General features: G+C 45.6%; 1 protein-coding gene across 6 annotated transcripts; it reads right to left on the bottom strand.

Moving 5' to 3' along the window:
* Positions 1–190: 190 nt before the first annotated feature.
* KLHL8 (kelch like family member 8) lies at positions 191–21,175 on the bottom strand. 6 transcript variants are annotated; one of them, XR_005700994.2, is made up of 11 exons: positions 21,113–21,175; positions 13,716–14,022; positions 10,240–10,788; positions 7,948–8,134; positions 7,095–7,238; positions 5,804–5,915; positions 4,016–4,220; positions 3,380–3,539; positions 2,169–2,370; positions 1,567–1,772; positions 191–1,478 (listed from the first exon to the last, which is right to left on the bottom strand). XR_005700994.2 is itself a non-coding variant. In XM_040065156.2 (10 exons), exons 2-10 carry the CDS (start codon positions 13,917–13,919, stop codon positions 1,649–1,651), a joined length of 1,887 nt encoding a protein of 628 aa, XP_039921090.1. In that variant the 5' UTR covers positions 13,920–14,022; positions 21,113–21,175; the 3' UTR covers positions 191–1,648. The 6 variants fall into 6 exon arrangements, 4 of the variants coding, with proteins under 4 accessions (XP_039921090.1, XP_039921095.1, XP_039921093.1 ...); XR_009207876.1 differs by having other exon boundaries at positions 4,016–4,184; XM_040065156.2 differs by having other exon boundaries at positions 191–1,772.
* Between the last annotated feature and the right edge of the window lie 1,828 nt (positions 21,176–23,003).

Here is a 23,003-nt window from a genome sequence, read left to right as displayed (position 1 = left end):
AGAGCCACGAGGGTAAACACATCCTTGTGAGGAGGGCAGCGGGGTGGTGCAGCCCATGGCAGTAATGCAGGATTCGCTCTGCCAACAGAAGCTTCCTGTTGAGAAATCTTCACTGCAGAAATCAAAAAATACTCAATGCTGTAATGTTTCCCAGCACCAGTGTGCTCCAGACATACAACAAACGAGGTGCTTTGAAGTACAAATGTTTTATTGCAACGTTTCATTATTTACAGTACTGTTCACTTTGTCCCCAGGGGCTACCAAAGTGCAAAGCCATTTTGGGCAGGAAAGCCAAAGGATGGTAACTCAGCAGAAAAACACAACTGTGCCTCCTCGCTCCTGCTGTCCTGCCTCTTCCCACTCCTGAATACAGAGAAGTTTGCTGCTCTCCCTGGGCATTTGGAACAATTTGGCAATTGTGAAACTTTGGTCACAAAGGATTGTCAGTTGTTGGTCTGTTCAAGGTGACGCCGGAACAGGAATCTGCAGTCTTCCCAGCAGGACTCTACTCGGGATTTAGGGTTTGCAATGGTGTAACAAGACGTCTTTGTATGCAGGGCTGTCACGTGGCTATCTCAACTTTTGATGGAACTACTGGTTTATTCCCAATTATCTTTCTTGCTGACTCTCTTTGGTTCGTTTAAGGTTTTGAGGTTATTTATCTGCTCCCCTAAAAGAGCACGTAACTCAAGAATGTTACCAGAGTTGCTACTGGATACTTGATTTCAATCAGTCAAGTCCTCTAGAGCTGCACTTAAAAAGTTTTACAGAATACCACAAATTTCATTATGCATTTCCATTTTGTATAAAAACGGTGATTCAAACACCACCGAAGTGTACATTTTCACACACCATCGTCTGAAAATAGGACAAATTACACTGGTTACTTCAGGAAGGACCTCTCAACAGAAACTCTCCTTTGGAGAGGGGGCGTAGTAACTACAGATTTTATGGAAGTATTTCAGTGGAAACTGAGGTCAAGAATCTTTCCAGCTCTCTAACAAGTTTATTATCTCAAGAAAGTACCTTGAACAACAGTTTTCAGACAGAATCCCTGCGTTTTCCACTGCTGCCAGCATTCCCTTGGGAGGTGAGCAGTGAACTTCTCTGCCTCAGTTATCTCAGTGTGCATCAGCGATGCCGTTACTTCTAAAACTTGAGACACCTTCTGTTACAAAGCTCTTGTACAGCTGGGAAACGTTTAAGACTCCATTCCAGAAAATAAGTTAAATGAAATGGCACTCGAGCCGTCCAGAGGACACGAAGCAGGGCTGTTGGGGGGAAGCTCAGCAGCAGTAGCTGCTGCTGCCCTCCTCACCACGTGCCTGATTGACAGTTCAATATCGAGTCCTTGCAACAGCTGCCTCAAATGATTCTGAAATTACAGCTTCTCAAAAATGGGATGATTGCAGTTCTTGGCGGCTTTGTTCCTGTGAGTCACACTTTTATTCCATGTTTTCACAGGCTTTTCTGTATCACTATTGATAGAAAGCCACCAAAAGCTTTACAGTTGCAGAAGATACCATTTTCACAAAGAAAATGTACTGGATTTATTCCTTAACCTACCATCCAAAACACAGCGTTTAGAAGCTCCACGGTGCCTCCCCTGTGGCATTATTCCTTTGGAATCTGGAGGAGGGGGCAGAGCTCACATGCAGTCCACAACGTTGCTGGATCCTTGGCCCACATCCCGGATCTGGCTGCTGAGACAGGAGCACACGGCCACGCCCGCCCCTGCCCTGCAGTGTGACACCGAGCCCACGAGCTCCCACCTACGGGAGAAAAGAAAAATCAGCTCCTGCCCTTTCTGAGCAACCTCTAAGTATTTTCTGTGCCTGAAATTCTATTACACTGCCTAGCTGTTCACTCCGCACAAAAATGCACCCCATTTAGTGCAGAATCAGATTGAAATAAGCAGAAGAACGTAGATTGTTACTGAATCAAAGGGCGACAGCAAGGGACAGAGAGAAGCAGAGGAGGAGGAGGTGTTTAATTATTCACAAGACTGCCCTAGTGATATAAGCAGCAGTCCTGCATTGATAGTCATGGATATTACTCAATTATTACCAGGAAACAACAGCTAGGCTCCTCCTGCACACTGTCTCTATGCTGCTGCGTTTTCACAGATTTCTTTGTCTGATTAGGACAAACAAAACATTTGAAATTACCTGTTCACTATGGGATCAAATGCTTCCACTGTATTCAGGTACACGTTGCCGTTATGACCTCCAACTGCAAAAATTTTTCCCATCAGTGTTGCTATGCCAACACCACCCCTTGGAGTTGTGAGCTCTGCCACGTATTCCCATTTGTTACAGCGTGGGTCAAACCGCTCCACCGAGCTCAGGGGCGAGTTGTCATCAAAGCCACCTGCAAACAACCATCACAGGGTCAGCTTTTGGCACTCCTGGTGCAGGGGATATCCAAGGCTGGCATAATCAGATCATTCTCAGCATTCAGGGAGTCCTGTCCAGCTCTTATTTACCAGGATTTTACAAGCTCCTAAAAATTCACCTTACAGCTCACCCTCTTCTCACTGCACGAGCACCACCCAGAGCAATACTTTTCCTCTACTCAAGTTGCAAGGATTCTAATTTTATCTAATTTTTCTCCCTGAGTTCACCATACTTATAATGAAACAGCTTCCCACTTGGAAGAGAAAGAAGCCTAACACCGGCAAAAGGACGGTCTCAATCTTAAACTTACTTTATGCAAAACACTCTAGCAGTGTTCTCAAATTACAGCATTGGCAAATATTTAAGTAGGGAAAAAAAAATTTCATCTGAGACCCACTGACGCATTCCCCTTGCTGGGGAAGCTGTCAGAGGAGCATTTTGTTAAAAACCTATTTAAGCACTTCAGATAATACACAAGTCAGAGCTTTTTAAACTACCATTGTGGCACACCTACCTGGCATCTTCCTCTCTCACGAAAGCAGGTAAATACAAGGTAGCACACAAGACAAGCAGCTGTAGAATAAGTGCAAAAAAAGCTACTGTTGTCTACACTCAGAACACAACTGGAACACAACATGCTTTGAAAGCATGTGAACTTAAGAATTGTTTCCTAAAAGGCAACTCAAGAGCAGTGAGTCTTGAGAGGATTTTCTAAAACAGACATACTGTCCTGAACAGATCTGCCCTCCTGAGATGTGGGTTCGGGGCTGCTTTTCATTTCCTTGCTAACGTACCTTCGTTTGAGCTGTGCTGTTTGTTTGCTGTGTGTTTGCCCTGGCTGTGCTCGCCTCCTTCTCCTGCCCAAGAACACCAAATACAGCTCAGCTCTATCTGTTCCCGGTTCCTCTAGCAACAACAGCCTCTTCCGAAGCCCAGCACTTGGCAGCAGCAGCAGCACTACAAAATGCCACATCCTTACTCACCCACAACATATAAGCAGCCGTGGAGCTCGCTGACACCGTTCCCAGCCCTTCGCTGACCCATCTCTTTCACTTCTATCCACTTATCCAAGTGGGGATCGTATTTCTCCACGCTGGAAAGAGATGCTACACCATCATTGCCACCCACAGCGTAAACATGGTTCTGGAAAACAGTCGTACAAAGATCATTTGTGATGCAGTTGCCTTTTTTCAGCTTTTCATAAGCAGTGTTATAATTACAGGAAAATGTGATATATCCACTTTCATTTAAGAATTTCAACAACAGACTTAATTAACATAAATGCAACCTCTTCCAACGAAAGGAGTGCAACAGTTCTGTAGTGTTGCAGCTGTTTTTTCAGAGCCGATTTCATCCCAGAGGGATTGAAGTAGAGCATGCATTTGGTACCTTTAAACACAGTGACCGTGACAAACCAGTCAGCTGCCATTAGAAGGGTACTCCAACCAGTACCAGCATGAGCATTACCCTAAATATGCTCAGGATATTGACGCCAGAGGATTTTGATGACCAGAGGTGCTCAGACCCACCAGCTGCACTTTGTCTCAGACCCGCCGAAGGCAGCTGTGAAAAGCAGGGCTCCCCAGCTGGCCCCAGGCCGGGAGGAAGCAGCGACTCACCACCAGGGCTACGGAGCCCACGCCTCCCCGGGGAGTGTTCATGGAGGCCACGGTGCTCCAGCGATCCGAGTCGATGTCGTAGCGCTCCGCGTCGCTGAAGCACGTGTTGTCATCCAAGCCCCCGATGGCGTAGATGGGGCCCCCCAGGGACGCCAGGGCGATGCCTCTCCTGGGGAACCACAGCAGCAACACCTCAGTGCGGGTCCTTAACCAGAGGGAGACACACGGCGAGGGCCGCGGTACGTGAACGGCGCCCGCTCCAAACCAGGCGGAAAAGAGTAATGCAAAGTTTACAGGTGGAGTTTTTAGTAAATCACGTGGCTGGCCCTCTGCACACCTGGGTCCCTTTCGACTGAAAGTCAACTCTAAGGCCAAGTCCTCTGCTCACATACCTGGATACATGACAGTGTCTTAGATATGATTTCTCTATTTTAATAGATCTGAAGATGACCAAAAGTCTGCTGGTTTCAACTGCACTGGTATAGCTGGCTGCTACCATTTGGGAATGACTGGGGTGATACTAATACATATTAAAAGGCAAACTTGTGCTGGTTTTAAATCGCTGAACTCTAGGAAGATTTAATTGCAGTTTCTTCCATTCTGGTGGTTTTTTAAATTCAGTGTTAAAATGGCAGTCAGATTTTTTTCTACTAAATCTACCAATATGAGAGTACCATAATCAGTACTATAAAATTAAAAGTGTGGTCTAGAATGTGAGCATTAAGTTTCTGCTTTAACCACCAAGAGAGGTGATTTACCATGTTACTGACGATATTCTTGTCTCACTAAAGAGGGCAGGTTCAGAGATACCGAGGCAGGAGCAAGGGAGGCACAATCTTTCTGCAGAACAAACGTTGTGGCAATACCATGGCCTTATCTTAAACTGCCTCAGCAGATAACACAGACACCGCTTAATGGTGGCAGGTTTTTTTCTCCACTAAGTATTCCAAGACCTCAGTGAATGGAGCTGGGAGGTAGCCAAGGCACAGCAGCCCTTTCATTTAGCAGAATAAATGTCACAGAAATCTAGGGCTGATTCTTGCTGAGATTATGCCCTGGGGTGGTGGCAGGAGGGAGGAAGCAGAGCAAGCCACTTCCAGGAGTCTGGGTCTTCTGCTTTAATTAGGTCACAGCTACAAAAATAGCTTTTGGACTTAAGCCATACTTGATATCTCACTCCTACTCCTACATGATGCTTTGAAAATGGAATGCAGAATTAGGAACATTGATTTAAATAACAGCAGAAACAAAAAGTTAAAGATCTGTGGGTCCAGTAACCCCTTAAAAGGATCTTAAATGTCAAGGCAAAAGAAGTCCTCAATCTGATTTCCAGATTGCGTGCTTCTGGCCTTTTGTGTGGAAAACATAGGCAGCTATTTGTTTCCTGGTGTAATATTTCACTTTCTTTATAATTTTAACTACGAAGCATTTCGCTTCTCATGTTATGCTGGCAGTTATCTCGCTCATTCTTAAAAAGAGCAAAAGCCCCAGAGAACCAGTTCATCAGTTCCAAGTTGTTTACTGGGCACAGCAGAAAGGCCCTGGATATTAGAATGCAAGCACCGCTGGGGTAGCAGAGGTCCTTGGTCCAGAAGCCAGCTCCTCCAAAAAAAGGACAGAAGGGTAGTACATTCACAGCATAAAGTTCCAAAATAGGGGAAAGAAATTCCTAGGAATAGAGGAGTTTGAAAACCACCCCCCAAAAAGGCAGGACAAACAGGATGTTTTTCAGCATCAGCAAGAAATGGCACATCACGGACTAGGACTTGGAGCGCGGGACAGATATACCTCTTTGTGTTCATTGATGCCTTCATCATCCACTTGTTTGTGAGAGGATCAAATACTTCCATGCTTCCTAAGTGCTCATTTCCATCATGTCCACCTACTGCGTAGACTTTACCTGAACACAAAGACACCTTTTGATACAGAGTTTGCTTGGCAACATTTCAGTTTTTTCATTTATATAATATCCCTGCCTATGTGGAGACGAAGAGGTCAAATAAAGGTTAAAGTTTTAAAATGTTTTCAACATCAGCGCTTTATATCCTGTACTCAACCAGGAATCTGTTCTAAAGTGAACTTTTACACAAAGCTTGAGATTACGTACACAAAAAAAATCTTCCCATAATTTAAGTACTGCAGGTCAAATCAGTTTGGACACATGTACCAGTCTCTCCAGATTTTCTATGGAGAAAAATGATCTCTGGTCTGCTGCAGCAACAGAGCGGCTGCCACGTACAAGAGAAAGCTGCATTATTGCAGCTAAGCTGCTCTGGACTGCACAGACCTGTTTTCAAGAGATGGAGACCCAAAAATAAACCTAGGTCGGCTCCTGGAAGAGTTATGGTCTTAGTAACTTTCCAGGATGGATTTAAGTAGGAAGGGAGCCACTATGAGTACTAGCAAATTCTAGGTGACTGCTGTGTAAGGCCACTCCTTTATAACTGGATTGTAAAAAAGTAAATCGCCTATTTAAAGCAAGAGGCTATATACAGTTCCGTTGGGCCGGGAGGAACCTTTAAAGGCCATCTAGTCCAGCCCCTCTGCAATGAGCAGGGAGATCCTCACTTTCAGACTGCTCAGAGCACCATCCAGTCTGACCTTGAACACTTCCAAAGAAGTGGAACATTTAGCACCTCTCTGGGCAACCTGTTCCAGGTTTTCACCAGCCTCACGGTAAACATCTTCTGCTTCATATCTAGTCCAAATCCACCCTATTTTAGCTCAGAACCATTACCTCTTGTCCCCTTACAACAGGCCCCACTAAAAGCCTGTCTCCCTCTTTCTGGTAAGCTCCTTTCAAAGTGCAGAAAGGCCACCATAAGGTCTCCACGGAGCCCTCCCAAGTCTGAACAGCCCAACCCTGTCAGTTCCCAGTAACATCTTTTCCATAAGCACAGTCTCAGACTGGCTCAGGACCAAACACTCCTTCAAGGGGGGGAAGCTTTACTAAACTGAAGGCTATCCAACAATTCAGCGATTAATTTACTTCTTGTCCAGCTGGTAAAAGTACCAACTCAGCAAAAGGAGCAAACAAGCGCCTTTTGCCTGGGGTTGCTTGACGAATAGGGTTACTGACCTCCCACGGAGATCACGCCCACGTGCCTCCTCCTGCTGTTCATTTCAGGGCCGAAGAACCAGCTGTTCTTACTGATGGAGTAACACTCGATGCTGCGGAAGGGGTCACCGGATCCGCCTCTGCCACCGACACAGAACAGCACACCTGCAGAGCACAGAACAGGCTTCCAGCCAGCCAGCAGGAGGATGGGCAAAAACAGCTGTACAGCAGAGCATTTAGAACATTATTACGTGGTTCGGGGGAAGCTGTATTTCACTTCAAGGAGCACAGTGATTGCCCTTCATAACTGGATACTGGATTTGGGCCTTTGCTTGACATGCTGCTACGGCAATCAGCTATCTATGCTCTCGTAAAAACAATGCATGTTTTAAATATGCTTTTTGTCATTTGGCTTATGGAGATAAATCCATTGTTTGTTAAATATGATGACGTAGAAATTATGATCGGCGGTCAACACTCATCACTCACTTTTGGTGTAGATTAGTCAAAGACTTTAGAAGTTAGCTCAGCCTTCAACACCAAAAGATAACTGTCCACTGTTCTCAGTACAGCTTTGAACAGATTGCCTGGTCATAACATATGTAGCAGCTCTGCCTTTAATACAGATAGAGCCAACCAGGATAAATTATTAATGCTTTAAAGAAAGAAAATGACTGCTAAAGTTCTGCTAGGAAAATGCAGCACATCACCGAAATACCAGAGAGGTACGTAACGGCTTTACCCAATTTTGGATTAAGTCATCAATAATCCTTGATATCAAGCTATACCCGCTTGATATCAAGACACCTGCACAGATGTGCTGCCTTTTCTCCACACCACTCCCTACTGGGTAACCAGACACACATTTAATTACCAGCAGTCTGCTTCCTTGGTGTTGTGCGAATGGAGTACTCAAAGTCAGGCACTGCCCTGCTGCTCAGGTGAAGGTGGTAGTTCCTTGCTTCATCCAGCAAATCCCTACATTTTAGATTCTGCTTGACAATCTCTTCCTTTGCCACAACACCCATAAGGAAACAAATGGGCAAGAGAGGCAGCCGTACCTGACACAGAAATGAACACAGTTGGAGAGAGCGGCTGGACTGCCGAGTGTCACCATGCAGCGCGGCACATGCACCGGCCGGCAGCTCCGGAGCCAGCCGGCAGCCCCACGCTCCTCAGCGAGGAGAGCAGCCCTCAGAGTTCTTCCAGACAGCAACATGAACAGTTCATGGCGGTGATAATGTCTGCTACAGCCGTCTGCCTTTCAGCCACGGTGGAGAAGCGTCCCCTGGCCCAGGCTGTGCTGAGGAAGGAGACAAGCTGCTGCCCGCGCGCCTGCCCGGCGCGATGCAGGCGGCGCCTGTGGCTTTACCACGGCTTTACTGGGTTAGTCTGCTGTGGGGTGTGAATCCCCAGCTCACTGCTATGACAGTGTAAGAGGGCTTGTGCTAAAATGGTTTGTTTTCTTTGGGTGGCAAGTCAAAAAGGAAACACTTAGTCACCGTGAACCAAGTGTCCATGAAGGAGGCACTGCTAGTGCAGTAACAGCTTTCTCTAAGGCAGACTTGACAGACTTCAAGCTTAAAAAAAAGTGAATAAATACTGAGAGCTAATTGTTTCCTTCTCTAAATCCTTCCTGCCATTTATTTCAGCAAACCTTTCATCCTCCTCTGTAAGACAAACAGTGCAGAATACAAAGTACAATCAGAGGCAAAGGTGGGACAGATGTTAGTGGGGGGAACTGAAGCAAATCTCCACCTGACTTCCTAAGGTTTGGAGTCAACACTGTCCAGCAGCTCTCAGCTGGCTCAACAGCAATGGTGCAGAAGTCCAGTAGCTCCAGTGCTTCTCAGAGCAGCGGGATGGGGCTGTTACAGCACTGACAAGCACTCCTGTCTTGAAGCAAGCATGTGTCTCTACCTGTTCTTCCTCACCTCCTTGCTTTCAGTCCCACTCCTTCCTTTATTTTGGCCCAGCTTATTTGAGGATACTTAAAAGCACCACTGTAGCCCTGCTGACAGGCTCCTATGATTAGTGATGTGGTAAGAACTCCAGGCTGTTAAATCCAGAACCTCATTATACCAGTTAAACCCATAAGGCTGAATGTGACAGGGATAATCACTGTCCAGAAACCCAGGCATGCTTTCTGCTAGCAGTAGTGTCCAAGTCAACTGATGACTCCATATGCTCTGGCAAATAACCCATATTTACAAGAAGGGGTTTACTTTTCCTCTGCTTGAATCTAGTGTCTGGTTTCCATCACCAGACTAAAACCGTTAATCTCATCTGCTAGCACAACTGAGCAATAAATATAAATTTCTTTTAAAAATCTTTAGTTATATCACCTGTAAGTCTAAGTACAGCATAATAAAGAAGGGGGTTTTGTACCAAAAACCTCATGACAGTCTAGATGAAACTGAAGGTTTTTGGAAGACAGCTAATAGACCATTGTGATCTTTTCCTAGGAAACATGAAAAATGTTTCATGAAGGCAATGACAGCAGCATCATAGCGGACCTCTCCTTACTCACATAATGCCAATATTATCAATTCAGCCAAATGCAAAATAATCAAGCTGGAGTTCAGAGACAACTAAAACTGTGCAGCCAATCCTGCCTGCTAAGACACATGGAATGTTTTGCAGCACATGGCATGCAAATCCTTCCCAGTACAGGCTCTCCACACCTGTCTCAAATACTGTGACACTACTTGATGTGACACATCTCTCCGAGTTTCCCTTCCTAGCCATTTAAGAAAACTCAACAGCTTTGCCTCCTTTCTTAAGTACAAATATGTAACAGCAAGGGCAGCGAGCATATCAAGCTGTAGGAGTGGCAGGCCAAGTGAAGTGATGGCTTTATCTTCTGTTTTGTGTCAGCATAAAACACTTCTGCTCAACCACAGATGTAGCTTCCTGTTGGTTCCCCACCTCCCAGCCATGAGCATAAAGTGAGTACTCTTCTCTCTACAGGAACAGGAGAATATCACTTCTCCCTGATGTTTAAGAACTCTAACTCGCTTCCACTGTCGACTCCCAACCCTGAATACCGGATGAGGCACCAAAAGCTACGAACATTTTTCACCTTCAGATCTACCCAAGTACAAAGAGCCGAGTGCACAACTAAACCAGTGATGAGACAGGCGCTTGGTGCCTCGGTCTGCCCTACCTGTGCAAGGATCTCATCCAGCCACGTGGCATGATGCTGCGGATTGGCCAGCAGCCACTTGATAGCAGCACTGTAAACTTGCTTTTCGTTTTCAATGTTCAGGTCACTGGAGGACAGGAGTTTATGGAGGTGCTGCGGTGACACGCTCACAAAGTCCTCGCACTCCATCACTTCTGTGAAATGTTCACAAGCAAACTGATCGGCCATGTCCATCAGGTCGATGCGGTTGTGGCTCTCGGCGAACGCCCTGACTGCCAGGCAGTTGGAGGGGTGGAAGTGCAGCTTCATGTACTCGCAGCAGGCCTTTGCCACCAGTTCTACCTGCAGGATGCAGGCGGCGTACAGGAGGGGCTGCACGTTGTCCACCGTCAGCGTGAGCCGCGAGGAGTACGCGAACCTCACCAGGTCCTCGATGGCATCGCCGTCAAAGTCCCTGATCTCGATCAGCTTCTGCTTGGCCTCAGCCATTTCCGAAAGAAACATGGCTCGGAAGTACGGGATGACGCAAGCTAGCACCAGTTTGTGGCAGGAGATCAGCTTCGAACCCACCTGAAAGAGGAGAGAACAACAAAACCCCCAGTGGTTTACTGCAGCGTCAGTTTTGCCTGTGAAAGCAGGAACAGTGAAGCTGAAATAAGAATTCTGGACTCCATGTGTTTTGTCTGTATTTTGTCCACACAAATTAACCCCATTTGTCCCTTACTACTGACATTACATCCGAGCATGCCAAGGAATTCTGAGTTGTAGCCTGGCCACGAGAGTGGAGCCAAGCCCCAACACAAGAAAGCAACAACACTGATGCACTGGACTTGCCTTTTTTTAAAAGCCTTATGAGCATCCTTAGAAATATTCTAGATGCATCTTGGAGACAGGAGGAGACTGCTAGACACTTCTTTTACATGTACTCAGAGAGTTTAAGGGGGGGAAATTAGAAAGAGACATTTTTAGACTACTTAATTTAGACTTTTGGACTTTTACGACTGTTGAGGAATTGATGTTTATAGAAGCAAATTTATGTAAAAACGTAAGAATAACAGCTATTTCAGGGATTATTAGAAGTTACCAATCACTTCAATATTTTTAGAATGTTTACCCACAAAAGACAGTGTACTCCCCATAAAGGTATTTCTCAAAATTCTGATCAGAAAATGTAAAATAAGCTTTTCATGTACAAAATTTGAGAATTCCACCACATTAAAAAAGAATTTTAAGTATTGAAGGTAAATGACCAATCCACTGTTTGTTTGTGTTCCAGGAGTGCTTTCTTACAGCCTTTGTCATTCTGCACTAACATGAAGGGATGGCTGGCTGACATAAGCAATCAGTTTCCCTTACGGACTAAAATTACATGTTCATTTTCAGACGAAGGTGTTACAGAGAGCTGTTGTGCACTTAAAAAATTAAAAAGATACTAAATTGTAAAGGATAATTTGGATTTTTTTCTAGCTCTGATTCCATACTCAATTGCCCCACCTTTTTAAAGAGTATGATCAACACAAGTGTGATCACCCACGTGGTGAGCAGCGAGTTGAGTACAGAAAGCAAACACACAAGCAAGAGAATGCAGATTAAAAAAGAGGAAAAGATGGATGGTTCAGTGTGATTACTTCAGATCACCAAAGAAGGAACAATTCAAACTTAACCAAATGAACAAAAAGCAAACCACCAGGAGAAAAGCAGATGGTGTTCATCTGCCATTCTCCACCTTCAACCAACCAGCCTCCTCAGACTGTTCATATGACAGCAACAGGAGAGTAGGTGAAATTCCAGGATTGAACTCTTTGGAGCAGAAGGAGTCTTCCTGTGTGCTCCCACGGCTTATCACTCTTACAGCATCAGCACTCCAACTACAGTACTGATACAGAAAGATGCTACCAGTGGTCTGCTGTATCAGGGAAAGCTCCCAGGCCGTCCTTACCTTTGTTTTTATTCTGCCTATCATCCCACTCTCCAATTAATCCTTTTTTTTAAATTAAGCAGCTTTACTATGTTACCCAAATCTGCTCAATTTTAAATTACAGAATGCTTTGGGTTGCAAGGGACCTTAAAGGCCATCTCATTCCACCCCCTGCCACGGGCAGGGACACCTTCCACCAGTTATCTAGCATGTTCTTGCTATTTTGAAAACAGAGTTCCCCTCCAGTTACTAACTATCATACTTTAAGAGCCAGCAGTTAGAACAATAACTGGTCTGATGACAGCAACACCAGAACTGCTCACTAACTCAGGTCACACACAAAAGCAGAAAGTTCAGTAGAGATCTGATTATTCTTAAAATATGAGTGAGGCCTGAGCACTACAGGAAGAAAAATCAAGCCCCCTAGGGAATTCCAATTCAAGTACACAGTTAGCAGCTACTTGAAAACCCCTTATTTAGGAAGCCATACAATAAGATGTCCATGGGTTGCTCTAGCCTTCACTGGAAGCCAAGTCATGCCATCAAATATTCTTAAATTACCCAAACAGCTCCACACAGATCACACAAATGAAGATTAATACAAGCCTAACTTAGGGGAAGTTAACTGCAGCCCCAATAAAGTGTTTTTTCCAAGGCAAGTTTCCCTAGCAGGAATATGCATTTAACTGTGTTTATAAAGTAAGAATTTCTGCCTTTTTCCTTTTGCAAGGGCAGGTGGAAAGGAAGGAAGGCAAGAATGAGGTCAACAAGAAAAGGGATGAGGAGGGTTGGTAACACCAGGGACATACACCTGTCAAGGATTTTCCCTGTTCGTATCTAACAAAGTAGCAGGCTAACAGCTTCTAAAGGCATCTGGCATCTGTTCTTGGTTTAGGAAATGTGCTTCATCACTATTCCTTAAATAACTACCTTGCACTAGTAAGTTGTTTAGCTAAGCAATACTTAATATTCAAAGGTGCTGGCACGCACTTCTATGCATGCTAAATACAAATTTATTGTGATCAGGAGATAAGTAATATACAGCTGAGTTACAAATAATGCATTGAAGCAATGCTATGCAAGAATCATAACATTTGCTTCCTCCCTCTCTTCCTTTACTCTTTTATCAGCTGTAGAACACAACTGTCTGGGTTTTTTTTTTTTCCTTCTTTCTTTGAAGAATGCTGGAAGTTAGATTTGTTCCAGAAATCCTGTTTGCTGAGAAGAGTCTAGCAGAACAACACAAAATGCAGACACGGAGGTAAAATCAGGGATGAAAGTATATTTAGAGGAGCTGGAACTGCACAGTAATTAGTGACCAACTGTGGGAACTTGCTTAGAAGGCAAGTTGGACGAGGTCCAAGTCGTGTACTTCCTCTCTTGGACTGTCAATATTTTAAGTGTTTAAATTTCAGCTGTAAACTTCCTAAATAAGGAAAAAAAACACGAGATGCCTCAGATCCAAGAGGTATTCTGTGGCTTCCACAGCCCTGCCAATATTCACAGCCAACTCCCAACACACTTATCTGCAGCTTAATCTTCAGACTGACACGTGCAATGGGTATGTGACAAGCATCACCTTCAGTGTAACATCACAGAGCTCTCCAGCTTCAAAGAAGTGAAGGAGAGAGCTGTGAAAATCCTTCCAAGCCTCATGTGCCTCAAACACGAAGACATCTTCATCCCCATCACTGGTGGAAGGCCGAGTTTGCTGCTGCTGCCGCCTTTTTCCCTTTGCCAGATGTTGTTTTGCCTGCTCAGGGACCATGGATTCTGAAGCCATTGGCTGCTGCTTCTCTCACTGCATCAATCTTCGAAAACTTCTGCCAAGATAAAATCCTGCCCATTCAGGAGTTAGGTCCTAAAATTCAGTTCTGTTCATCTTCCTGTTTAAAAACACACACAAAAAAAAGAAAATGAGACATTAGGTAATGCTAGTACACAACACTTTGACTATGTTACAATACTACTTAAGATCTTACTTGGGGAAGCTGAGAGGAGAAGGGACCAGAAAAGAAACCCACAGCTAAGAATCCTATGTAGGTACCTTCAGGAAAAGCCATTATATGTGAACTTGTTGTCCACACTTCTTGATAAAGACATGAAAAAGAAAAGGCAGACAGGTACCACAGAATCAGAATTGTTTGGATTGGAAAGGACCTTAAAGATTATATAGTTCCAACCTTCCATTAGACCAGGTTGCTCAGAGCCCCATCCAGCCTGGCCTTGAACACTTCCAGGGATGGGGCATCTGCAGCTTCTCTGGACCAGTGCCTCACCACCCTCACAGCAAAGAACTTCTTCCTAACATCTAATCTAAATCTCTTCTCTTTTCATTGGAACTGTTCCCATTTGTCCCACCTGCATGTGTAAGAAGTAGCTCTCCCTGTGTCTGTGCCTCACTAAATTTACAGCTCTTCATGCATCAGTACTGGAGAAAAAGCAGGAAGTGACCTGAGACAACCTTCATCGTTCCTGCTGTAGGTCACAGGGCTGCTGCCAGCTCCACATCCTGTGTGGTGACAGAGCTGATGGCTGCATGGGCCAGGCAGGTTCAAGTGAGATCAAACATGGAATATCTGCCTGTGGCGCTTTAAGCGAGGTAACTATTCTTCCTTTAAAAGAAATGTAAGAGATAAATCTTAGTTTTTCCAAAAACTACAAACTAGCTCAAAGACATTCTGGATCAGGGGATCTTTATACAGTTTGTAGCAATGAGTACCTTTCTCTGCTGAAAACTTAGCTTCATTATGCCAGATTTGACAAATTACGAAGACATTTTTCTAGTTCATTGTATTTTGGTTCCCAAATTAATCCTCCATGACTGGTAGTCATGTTTAGCACGCCCTTCAAAGAGGTCACTGAGATCTGAAGCTGACACTGAGCTTCAGACACAATCTCCTGAGGTTATAAAAACTAACACGGACAAGCAAGAGGGAAAAGACTGATGTTCTTGAAATGCTGTACAGGGATGTTGAAAGGCATCATGTGTTATTCATCCACATGATAATGTAGCTAAGATACAGCACCTCCAGCCTAGACTCGTAGGGACCTCATGCTTATTCTGGTCTTTGACTGACACTCGCTTCACCACTCCCTGCTTACTCACACCCAACCATTGCTACAGCGAGTAGAGACGCTGCTTGCAGACAGAACTGCCACTGACTGCTAAATGAGAGTTCACAGCTCCCCAGTCATAAGGTTCTTCCATCTGACACACATGCTACATTTATCTTCCTGCTTTAACTTCAGCTGCACACAGACTTTCCTCATCTGTTCTGTGTCTCAAGGTAAAAAAAGGTTGATGTGTACATTTTACCTACTCTGGATATGCCACTGTAAACACCAACATAAACCCCATGAATCTTAAGAAAATATCAGTGCTGTGGGGGTGAATTTTTTTATGCTACAAATGAACTAAGAAATAATACAAAAGCCAGACATAATGGATTTTAAACAATGCTCTTCATTCATATCTCATGCTCATAGCAAATAAAGGTCTTGGAGATTTTCTGAGCTTTTGCCTGTAAAAAAAAGAAGTTGAGTGCATTGATACCTACTGAGTACCCACTTGATATTGCAGGGGAAGAAACTAGAAATGACACCAGAGGAAACCAATGGCAAGACTCGGGCACACAGCCATAGATAAGAAAATCACATCTATGAGGGAGTGCCCAGTACTGTGATATCAAGTATGGGTATGGGAACATGAGAACAAGTCGATTATTGCTCCTCAGGTAAGGAGAAGTCTCTGCAACATGTTAGAAATTAACATGTGTAATATAACCTTCAGAAATATTCAGACAGCAATAGACCGACATAATTCAGCTTTCTTCTGATGAGTCTTGGCGGCAGGTAGATTTTTCTTCTTCCCCCAGTTCACCAATTCAGAAGCATCTTGTTTCTGTCATACACCTTGGTCATGCAGGTCTTTTTAGACACCTATTGCCAAATACTCCACTGGTCTTAATTACAGCATCTCAGAATTTGAGTCTTCAAACAAATCATCACCTCCTGTTGAAAGTAGCAGCGTTCTGTACTGTAGCTGTAGCCATGTTTCATTTGCAGAAAATAATGGCTTGGGCTCATCTTGAGCCAGAAGCCTTTTCTGTTCTCAGATTTTAAATTAAAAAAAAATTAATTTTAGTAGCACTTGGCTCAAGATACTAAGGTCTGAAAATGTGACAATCATTCCAAATTCATGAAGGTCAGTATATTTCAACTCCACAAACTACGAGAGGAGTCATTACAGATTTACTGCCCAAATCAGCAGTAATTCAATAATAACATCCAGCTACTTGAGATTAGTTTAGTCCTGGGTGAATGCCCCACACACAGAGAATCTTTCCTCTCTAGAACGAAACACTGCCATGGCCATTCAGAACTTCAATAACATGCTCCCTTTTTCACCTTGGCAATTAAGTCTTCCAGCCTCCACAGAGTTTAATATTTTGATGACATTAAGGGCATAAGTGACCATCACAGCAAGTGACTGCCTCTAAGGAAACTAAAGGAAGCACCTCGTTCATAACATCATCTATCATTCCTTGTAAACAGTTACTTGACACTTTCCATGAAGCAGCTGTCTGAATAACAAAACCCAAACAAACAAACGCCACACATGTTTACAGCTCACTATCCTTTGCCAAGAGCCAGTCAGCAATTTCCTTGCTCAAGATAAATACTTAGAAATACTGATGATGTCTGCTGTTCTCGAGGTGCTGCTGTTCCAGACCCCAAAGTCTGTGCTCTGGCCATCAGTGCTGGCCCTCAGGCAAGGGACTGAGGATCCCCTCCTAGCTGTTCCTCAAACTTATAAAAGCAAGAAAGATGGGAGGGCAGAGCACTAACAGGCTATCTTACAACTGCCCTGATTCAGATAACATCTGAATTCAGTAGCATCTCAAAGTGACATGATTTTGATGCAGACATTCTAGCTAAATCTAAAACTGAATAAAGTGTAAAATTTCTCAAGTCACATTGAGTACTTATGTTCAGCAGAGACAAAATACCTCCATTTCGAAGCAAAAAGAAATTGAAGACAATAGGCAGTGGTAGGACATGAATAACACTGCTGTTTTCCCCCATTATGAAATCAAATCCCAGGAATCCTGGCCCACAAGCCAATCTAGATGTTGGAGTACACAGCCTCCTTTGCCCTGTGGAGCACCTTGGGAGGCAGTGTCCCAGAAAGAAAGGAACATCCTTTATTCCTTCTCTGACACATGGAAGGAAGCCGCTTCAGTGACATAAAACAAACAAAACCAGGATTGCCACGATAACAAAAACTAGGCAGTGTTCAGACAAGAGGTATTATGATACCTGTAAATCCGACGCTCCTTATGATCAGCGGTACTGAAGCTGGAAAAAAGGTGGCAGAAGTGCAGGAGAAATAAAGATACAGATGAAGTTTCCCCAGGTATCCTGTATGTAATTCTGACTACCTAGCCTCAAGATGAACTAAAATCACATCACGATCTGTGCAAAGAAGGGTGGTCAGCCTCCCTCAGGAAACAAAAAGGCCTTTTAGTTGAAGGAGACAAGAAATTTGCCTTTCTGCATGTGGCTATGTAAAACTAACTTATCTAACACAGAGCCTGGTGAGTCTCTGTGGGTAATGAAATGCTCTCACTGCTGCCCACAAGATCACAACAGCAGAGGCAGCAACAAGATCTTCTCCAGTTTAATCCAGAGCAAACAGAGCAATTGGAGTTGTTGTCTTGTGTTGTGCTAAGAAAACTTGAACACTTTGAGAAAGGACAGCTGGCAGAGCTAAGGAAGACACAGAGGGAGGGAAGTGGGAAGGGCAGGAGGCAGCTGCAGTGCAAACTGCAGACAAGCAGCAGCTTTGGCAAGGACTGTGCCAGCAGCTGTTTCACTGCTCAGTCTGGCTACAGCTGCACCATCGAGAAGAAACACGGGGAGAAAAAACTGATAGACAAAATAGGGTAGAAAATCCTCAGTTGTCTCCCATTCTCCCCTCTCATCTTTAACTCTATTAAAGTCGATGTGTAAACTTTATGCAAAACTGTTCAGATGCCCACACTAATTAGGTCAAATTAGACAAGGCTGGAAAACATGGGAACATTCAAACTACACACTGTATTGCAGACCTAAGCCTACTGCACTTTTCAGCAAAAGTTATTTAACAGAAAGAAAAGAAAATAGTCAGAAACCACCCATCTAACTGGTTTAGCTTGTTTAAAACCACCAGGCTTGCTTTTGTAGAAACACACAGAAAAGCTTCTTAGACAACACTAATATACAATTTCTAAATCCTTCCAGCATTTCCAAGGTTCTTTGCAGCAAAAAGTGACATTATTCCTTTGTGTTACTTGTCGCACAGGTAGCTCAGCAACACTGAAATGGGTACAGCTGTCACCATCTCTCATCTGTTTGTATAATGAAAACCCCATCAGCGCTGCAGACACACAAGCTGTGAACGGGGAGTGCTCTTCCTTGGAAAAATGCAACAGAAAAGTTGTTTTGTAGAGAATGAAAAGCATAGTCAGGTAAAATTTCATTTTGGAAATAATTCTTCCTGGCAGTCCCTTCATGCTGTTTTGAGACAGCTTCTTCCCAGCTCCCTTTGATTCAATGCTCAGTGAAGTTCTCCTGAGGTTTAATCCCAGTTTCCATGAGACACCAGAAAGGCCACCTGTCTCCTGGGATTTACAGAATGACAGGTTGACAATTTTGTTCAATTTTGCATGACAAAAACAAACAAAAACCTCTTTTGCCGTGATTTATTTATGCTTCATTTGCTTTTACTTCAGAACAACCAGCAAAATCCCTCAGCAGTCACAAAACAGCAAAGCAGGGCTCTGCTTTGCAGATAGAGGGGTAACTACGGCATGATTTATTTATGCAACGTAGACTTGGGAGGACAAAATAAAAACCACTGAAAACAGTGCAGTGGGAGCATAGTGAAGTGCTGACGTATAGATACAAAAATTTAACTAGCCTACTACATTCACAAGAACACAGAACAGCCCCTTACCAAGGAGAGGCACTATTGTCATCTCTGATAGACCATATGAAAAATAACAATAGTTTAATAGTCTCCACAGCAGCATTTAGTCCAGCCATTCCCAGGAAGTATTAACAGAGAGTAAAATTATTTAAAGTCATTTGGCAGCTTCCTTTATCCTGGACATGTAAATCAAGGCATGGTACCCACCAGAGCATTCCAGAACTGTAGCCAAACTATGCTTCCCATGCACACACCAGTCCCTTCCTCCCAGGACTCTCTGCCTTAGCTGCCAACCATCATCACATTCTCTCATTCAGAGCAGAGATTCACAAGACAAACAGCTCCAACCATTCAGCAGTACCACCTTCTTTTTGTTCCCAAGGCTCCTTCAAAATCTGAAACCAAGAGGTGGCAGAGGTAATACAAGACAAAAAGGCTTCACAACCCAAGATGCTACAACCATTGTAGGAAATGATTATTACAAAATCTGTTTGTGAAACCTGCTGGGGAAGAACTAAAGCACTGGCTAATGTGGCACTGTGCTGCCTTGCATCAAATTACCGGCAGTCATGACACAATGATCCTGTCTTCGTGTGACCACACTGATTACATCCGCCTTTACAAACAAACAGCCAGCTAGAAAACTGGATGCCAGGCTAGTGTCATCCTACGGACAACTAATAAAATAAATGAGGTCATGAGCACGCTGCACAGAAACCCCAGGCATAACCTCCCCATGTAACAATGCAGTCACACTTCCTCCACAGCACAAGAGTTTGCACGGAGATTACAGGGGGACTCAGCCCAAACTAACTCAAAAACCTCAGACCGCATTGCTTGAAGGTGGCTGAACCTTTTGCAGCCCAACCTCCATTTCCAGCAAAGCCACACCATACACCTCTGTTGTGGTTTTGACACTTGATGAGCTATTTTACTTGTTGTGGTACTTCTCCATAGTGTGATTCGTTTCTTGATTATCCTTGAAGAAACCTCAGCAACCAGCACAGAAATCCAGGTTTTCTCTGAGTTTTGCAACTTTTACAAGTGTAGGATATACAGGAACGGCTTAGGCAAAGGAGGAAGCACAGATACACTTCCCAGCGGCCGGTAAGCAATTGCCTCGAGTGGAGATGGGAAGAGGAACCAACCTACCAGAGGAGGAAGGAAAGCCAAGCAAGCAGGCAGTTTCAAGAGCTGGGGGAGCTGTGACACCTTGAATTCTTATTTATTTGAGAAGGAAGAAGCTAGGAACTCCCGAGTTTCTCTCCAGCAGCAACGGGGAATTTCGTGCTGGGTTTTTTTAAACACAAAGACTTGTTTTGGGGCAAGCTAAGTGACTACTCGTTATCCTTTACGAGATGCCGGCAGTGAGCTGACCAAGGCACTACCTTCGGCCTTGGTCTCCAGATGGAGCACCCTGAATCGCGTGGAATCCCGGCTCGGTTAAGTTTTAAATTAACACTTATCTCCTTCTCGAACGGCGCGGCTGCCGGGGCTCTCTCTGCGGGTGCCTCCGCAGCAGAAGCCTCCCGATGCCGAGCCCGGGCACGGTGCCACCTCTGCGCTCCCTGAGCCCAGCCCAGACCCGGTAACCCACCTTAAATTCCCCGCACGCCGGCGCTCGGTCCGGCTCCCGGGCTGCGATCACGGCGATCCCGGTGGGCGAGGAGGGAGCCGGGCCGGCCCCGCGGCCCTCCCGGGAACGGCTCCGGGGCCGCCCCGGGGGTGGGAGCCCACGGCGGTGCTGCGAGCAGGGCGAGCCCGCGGCAGCGCCCGCCGCGCCGAGCCCGCTCCCGGGACACCTGAGCGGGACCCGCGGGCGAGGGGCGCGTTACGTAAGGGCGGGGGAGCCGCCATGGCGGCATGAGCGCGGTACGAGGGCGCGGGACGGCGGGGGAAGGGTGCGGAGTGGGACGGAGCCCTCCGGCTGCGGGAGAAGGGGAAGCGAGAGGCCAGAGCCGGGGTGAGCCCCGCGGTGCCCGCCCGGTGCCCGCCCCGCTCACCTGCGCTGCCGCTGCCGCCGCGGCGGGTCCGGCGGAGCGCCCGCCGCCCGCCAGGGGGCGCGCGGCGCGCATGCGCCGAGGGGCGGGGGCAAGGCGAGGGCCCGGCCGCGCTTCCCGCGCTCCCGCCCCCTGGGGCTCCCACAGGGAGGCGCCTGTGTCCCTGCGCTCGGCGGGAGTGGGCAAAAGAGACCCGCCGGGAGCCAAAAGGGCTGGCACTCGGCGGGCAGGGCAACTGCCGTGAAATACCGGCACCCTGTCCCCTCACCCAGTTCGTGCAATCTCCCTGCCTGGGGGAAGGCCGTGTGAGGAGTGGCTGAGGTCACCCGGTGTGTTCAGCCTGGAAAAGAGGAGACTGAGGGGAGCTCTCGCTGCAGTCACAGCTTCCTCGTGAAGGGAAGAGAAGGGGCAGGCAATGAGCTCCTCCCTCTGCTGAGCAGTGACAGGACCCGAGGAAACGGCCTGAAGCTGTGTCAGGGGGGGTTTAGGTTGGGTGTCAGGAAAAGGTTCTTCCCCCAGAGGGTGGCTGGGCACTGGAACAGGCTCCCCAGGGAAGGGGTCACAGCAGCAAGCCCAGAGAAGAAGCATTTGGACGGTGCTGTCAGGCTCGGGGTGTGACTCTGAGGGATGTCCTGTGCAGGGCCAGGAGCTGGACTCGATGATCCTTGTGGGTCCCTCCCACATCAGCATGTTCCGTGGTTCTTTGATTCTGCAATACAAATTGGAAGTGATCCTGCCTCAGATTTCGGAGGAACTGCTCTCCATGAATTCAGAGAGAGAAGGATGTAATACAGAAAGGGAAAGGCTGCACCAATTCCTTCCCCTCCACCTGTCCACCAGCTCTGGTCTCTGCAAGAGTATATTTTTAATATATACATAACTCATACAGAGAGATATATACAGCCTCTCCAGTGCAGGAATACATTTCCCCAATACACATGTCCCCCTGGCTTGATTCAGTCTCTTTGTTAGTAGTACCCTTCTCTGCCTGTGGAATAATAGGAGTAAGTCTTGGTCCCGTTTGGTCAAAGCTTGATTTCGGAACTTGAAAAGCATTGGCCGTGAAATTTTTGCAGGCTGTTAGAACCAAAGAAAGACCTTATGAAAGAAATAGATGCCCTGGGGAGTGTGGAGTCTTCCTCACACAAAAGCAGGCACAGCTTGCCCGTCACCTCCAGCCCCACAGATGAAGAGCCCAGTAGATTTCCCAGTTCCACACTGCAGAGCTGAAAGCTGGAGTCACACTGGATACCAAGTTCACCTCTACAGATGTGCATAATAATTCTAGGATTTCCTTTGTTCCTGAACCCAACACAATTCTGCTGAAAAGCAGGAAGGTGTTTTATAAATCCATGTTTATCTGAGAATGAGTGGCTGGAGCTTTGCAGTTCCACACAGAGTACACATATACTGGTTTTAGGAGGAAATGCACATCTATTTAGGAATCTTTAAAGGCCAAAATGTCCAACTAAATAACACTTCTGTTTGAGGTGGCCTGATTGACAAAGAGGTGGAACACTGTCCACGAAAATATGGGGATCATTGTTATTATCTCAAATATATCTGTTGGGTTTGGGTTGTTATTCTGCACCCCTGTGCCATTTATTCCATAGAGGTCAGAGGCGGTGAAAATTCAGTCACAAACAGCTGAATTGATTATATGACGTGCTTATCAAAAAGTTGCACTAGTTGTGATCAACCCAGCACATTTTAGGTTTTGCATAAATGCATCTCAGAAAATTCCTGTTCAGCAATGCCTTTTTTTCTGGTTTTACTTCCCCAAACTGGTTCTCTTCAAGATGAAAACCTGACACTTAAGAAGTTCCAAGGCAGGAAATATTACCTCCCAGCTTCCTCAGACAAGTGCTGGGGGTTGAAGCAAGGTCTATGAAAA

This window comes from Hirundo rustica, chromosome 5 (assembly GCF_015227805.2).
Source record: "Hirundo rustica isolate bHirRus1 chromosome 5, bHirRus1.pri.v3, whole genome shotgun sequence".
Classification (NCBI taxonomy): domain Eukaryota; kingdom Metazoa; phylum Chordata; class Aves; order Passeriformes; family Hirundinidae; genus Hirundo; species Hirundo rustica.
Note: the sequence above shows the minus strand (reverse complement) of the source record. Positions and strands in the feature narration are given on the sequence as shown.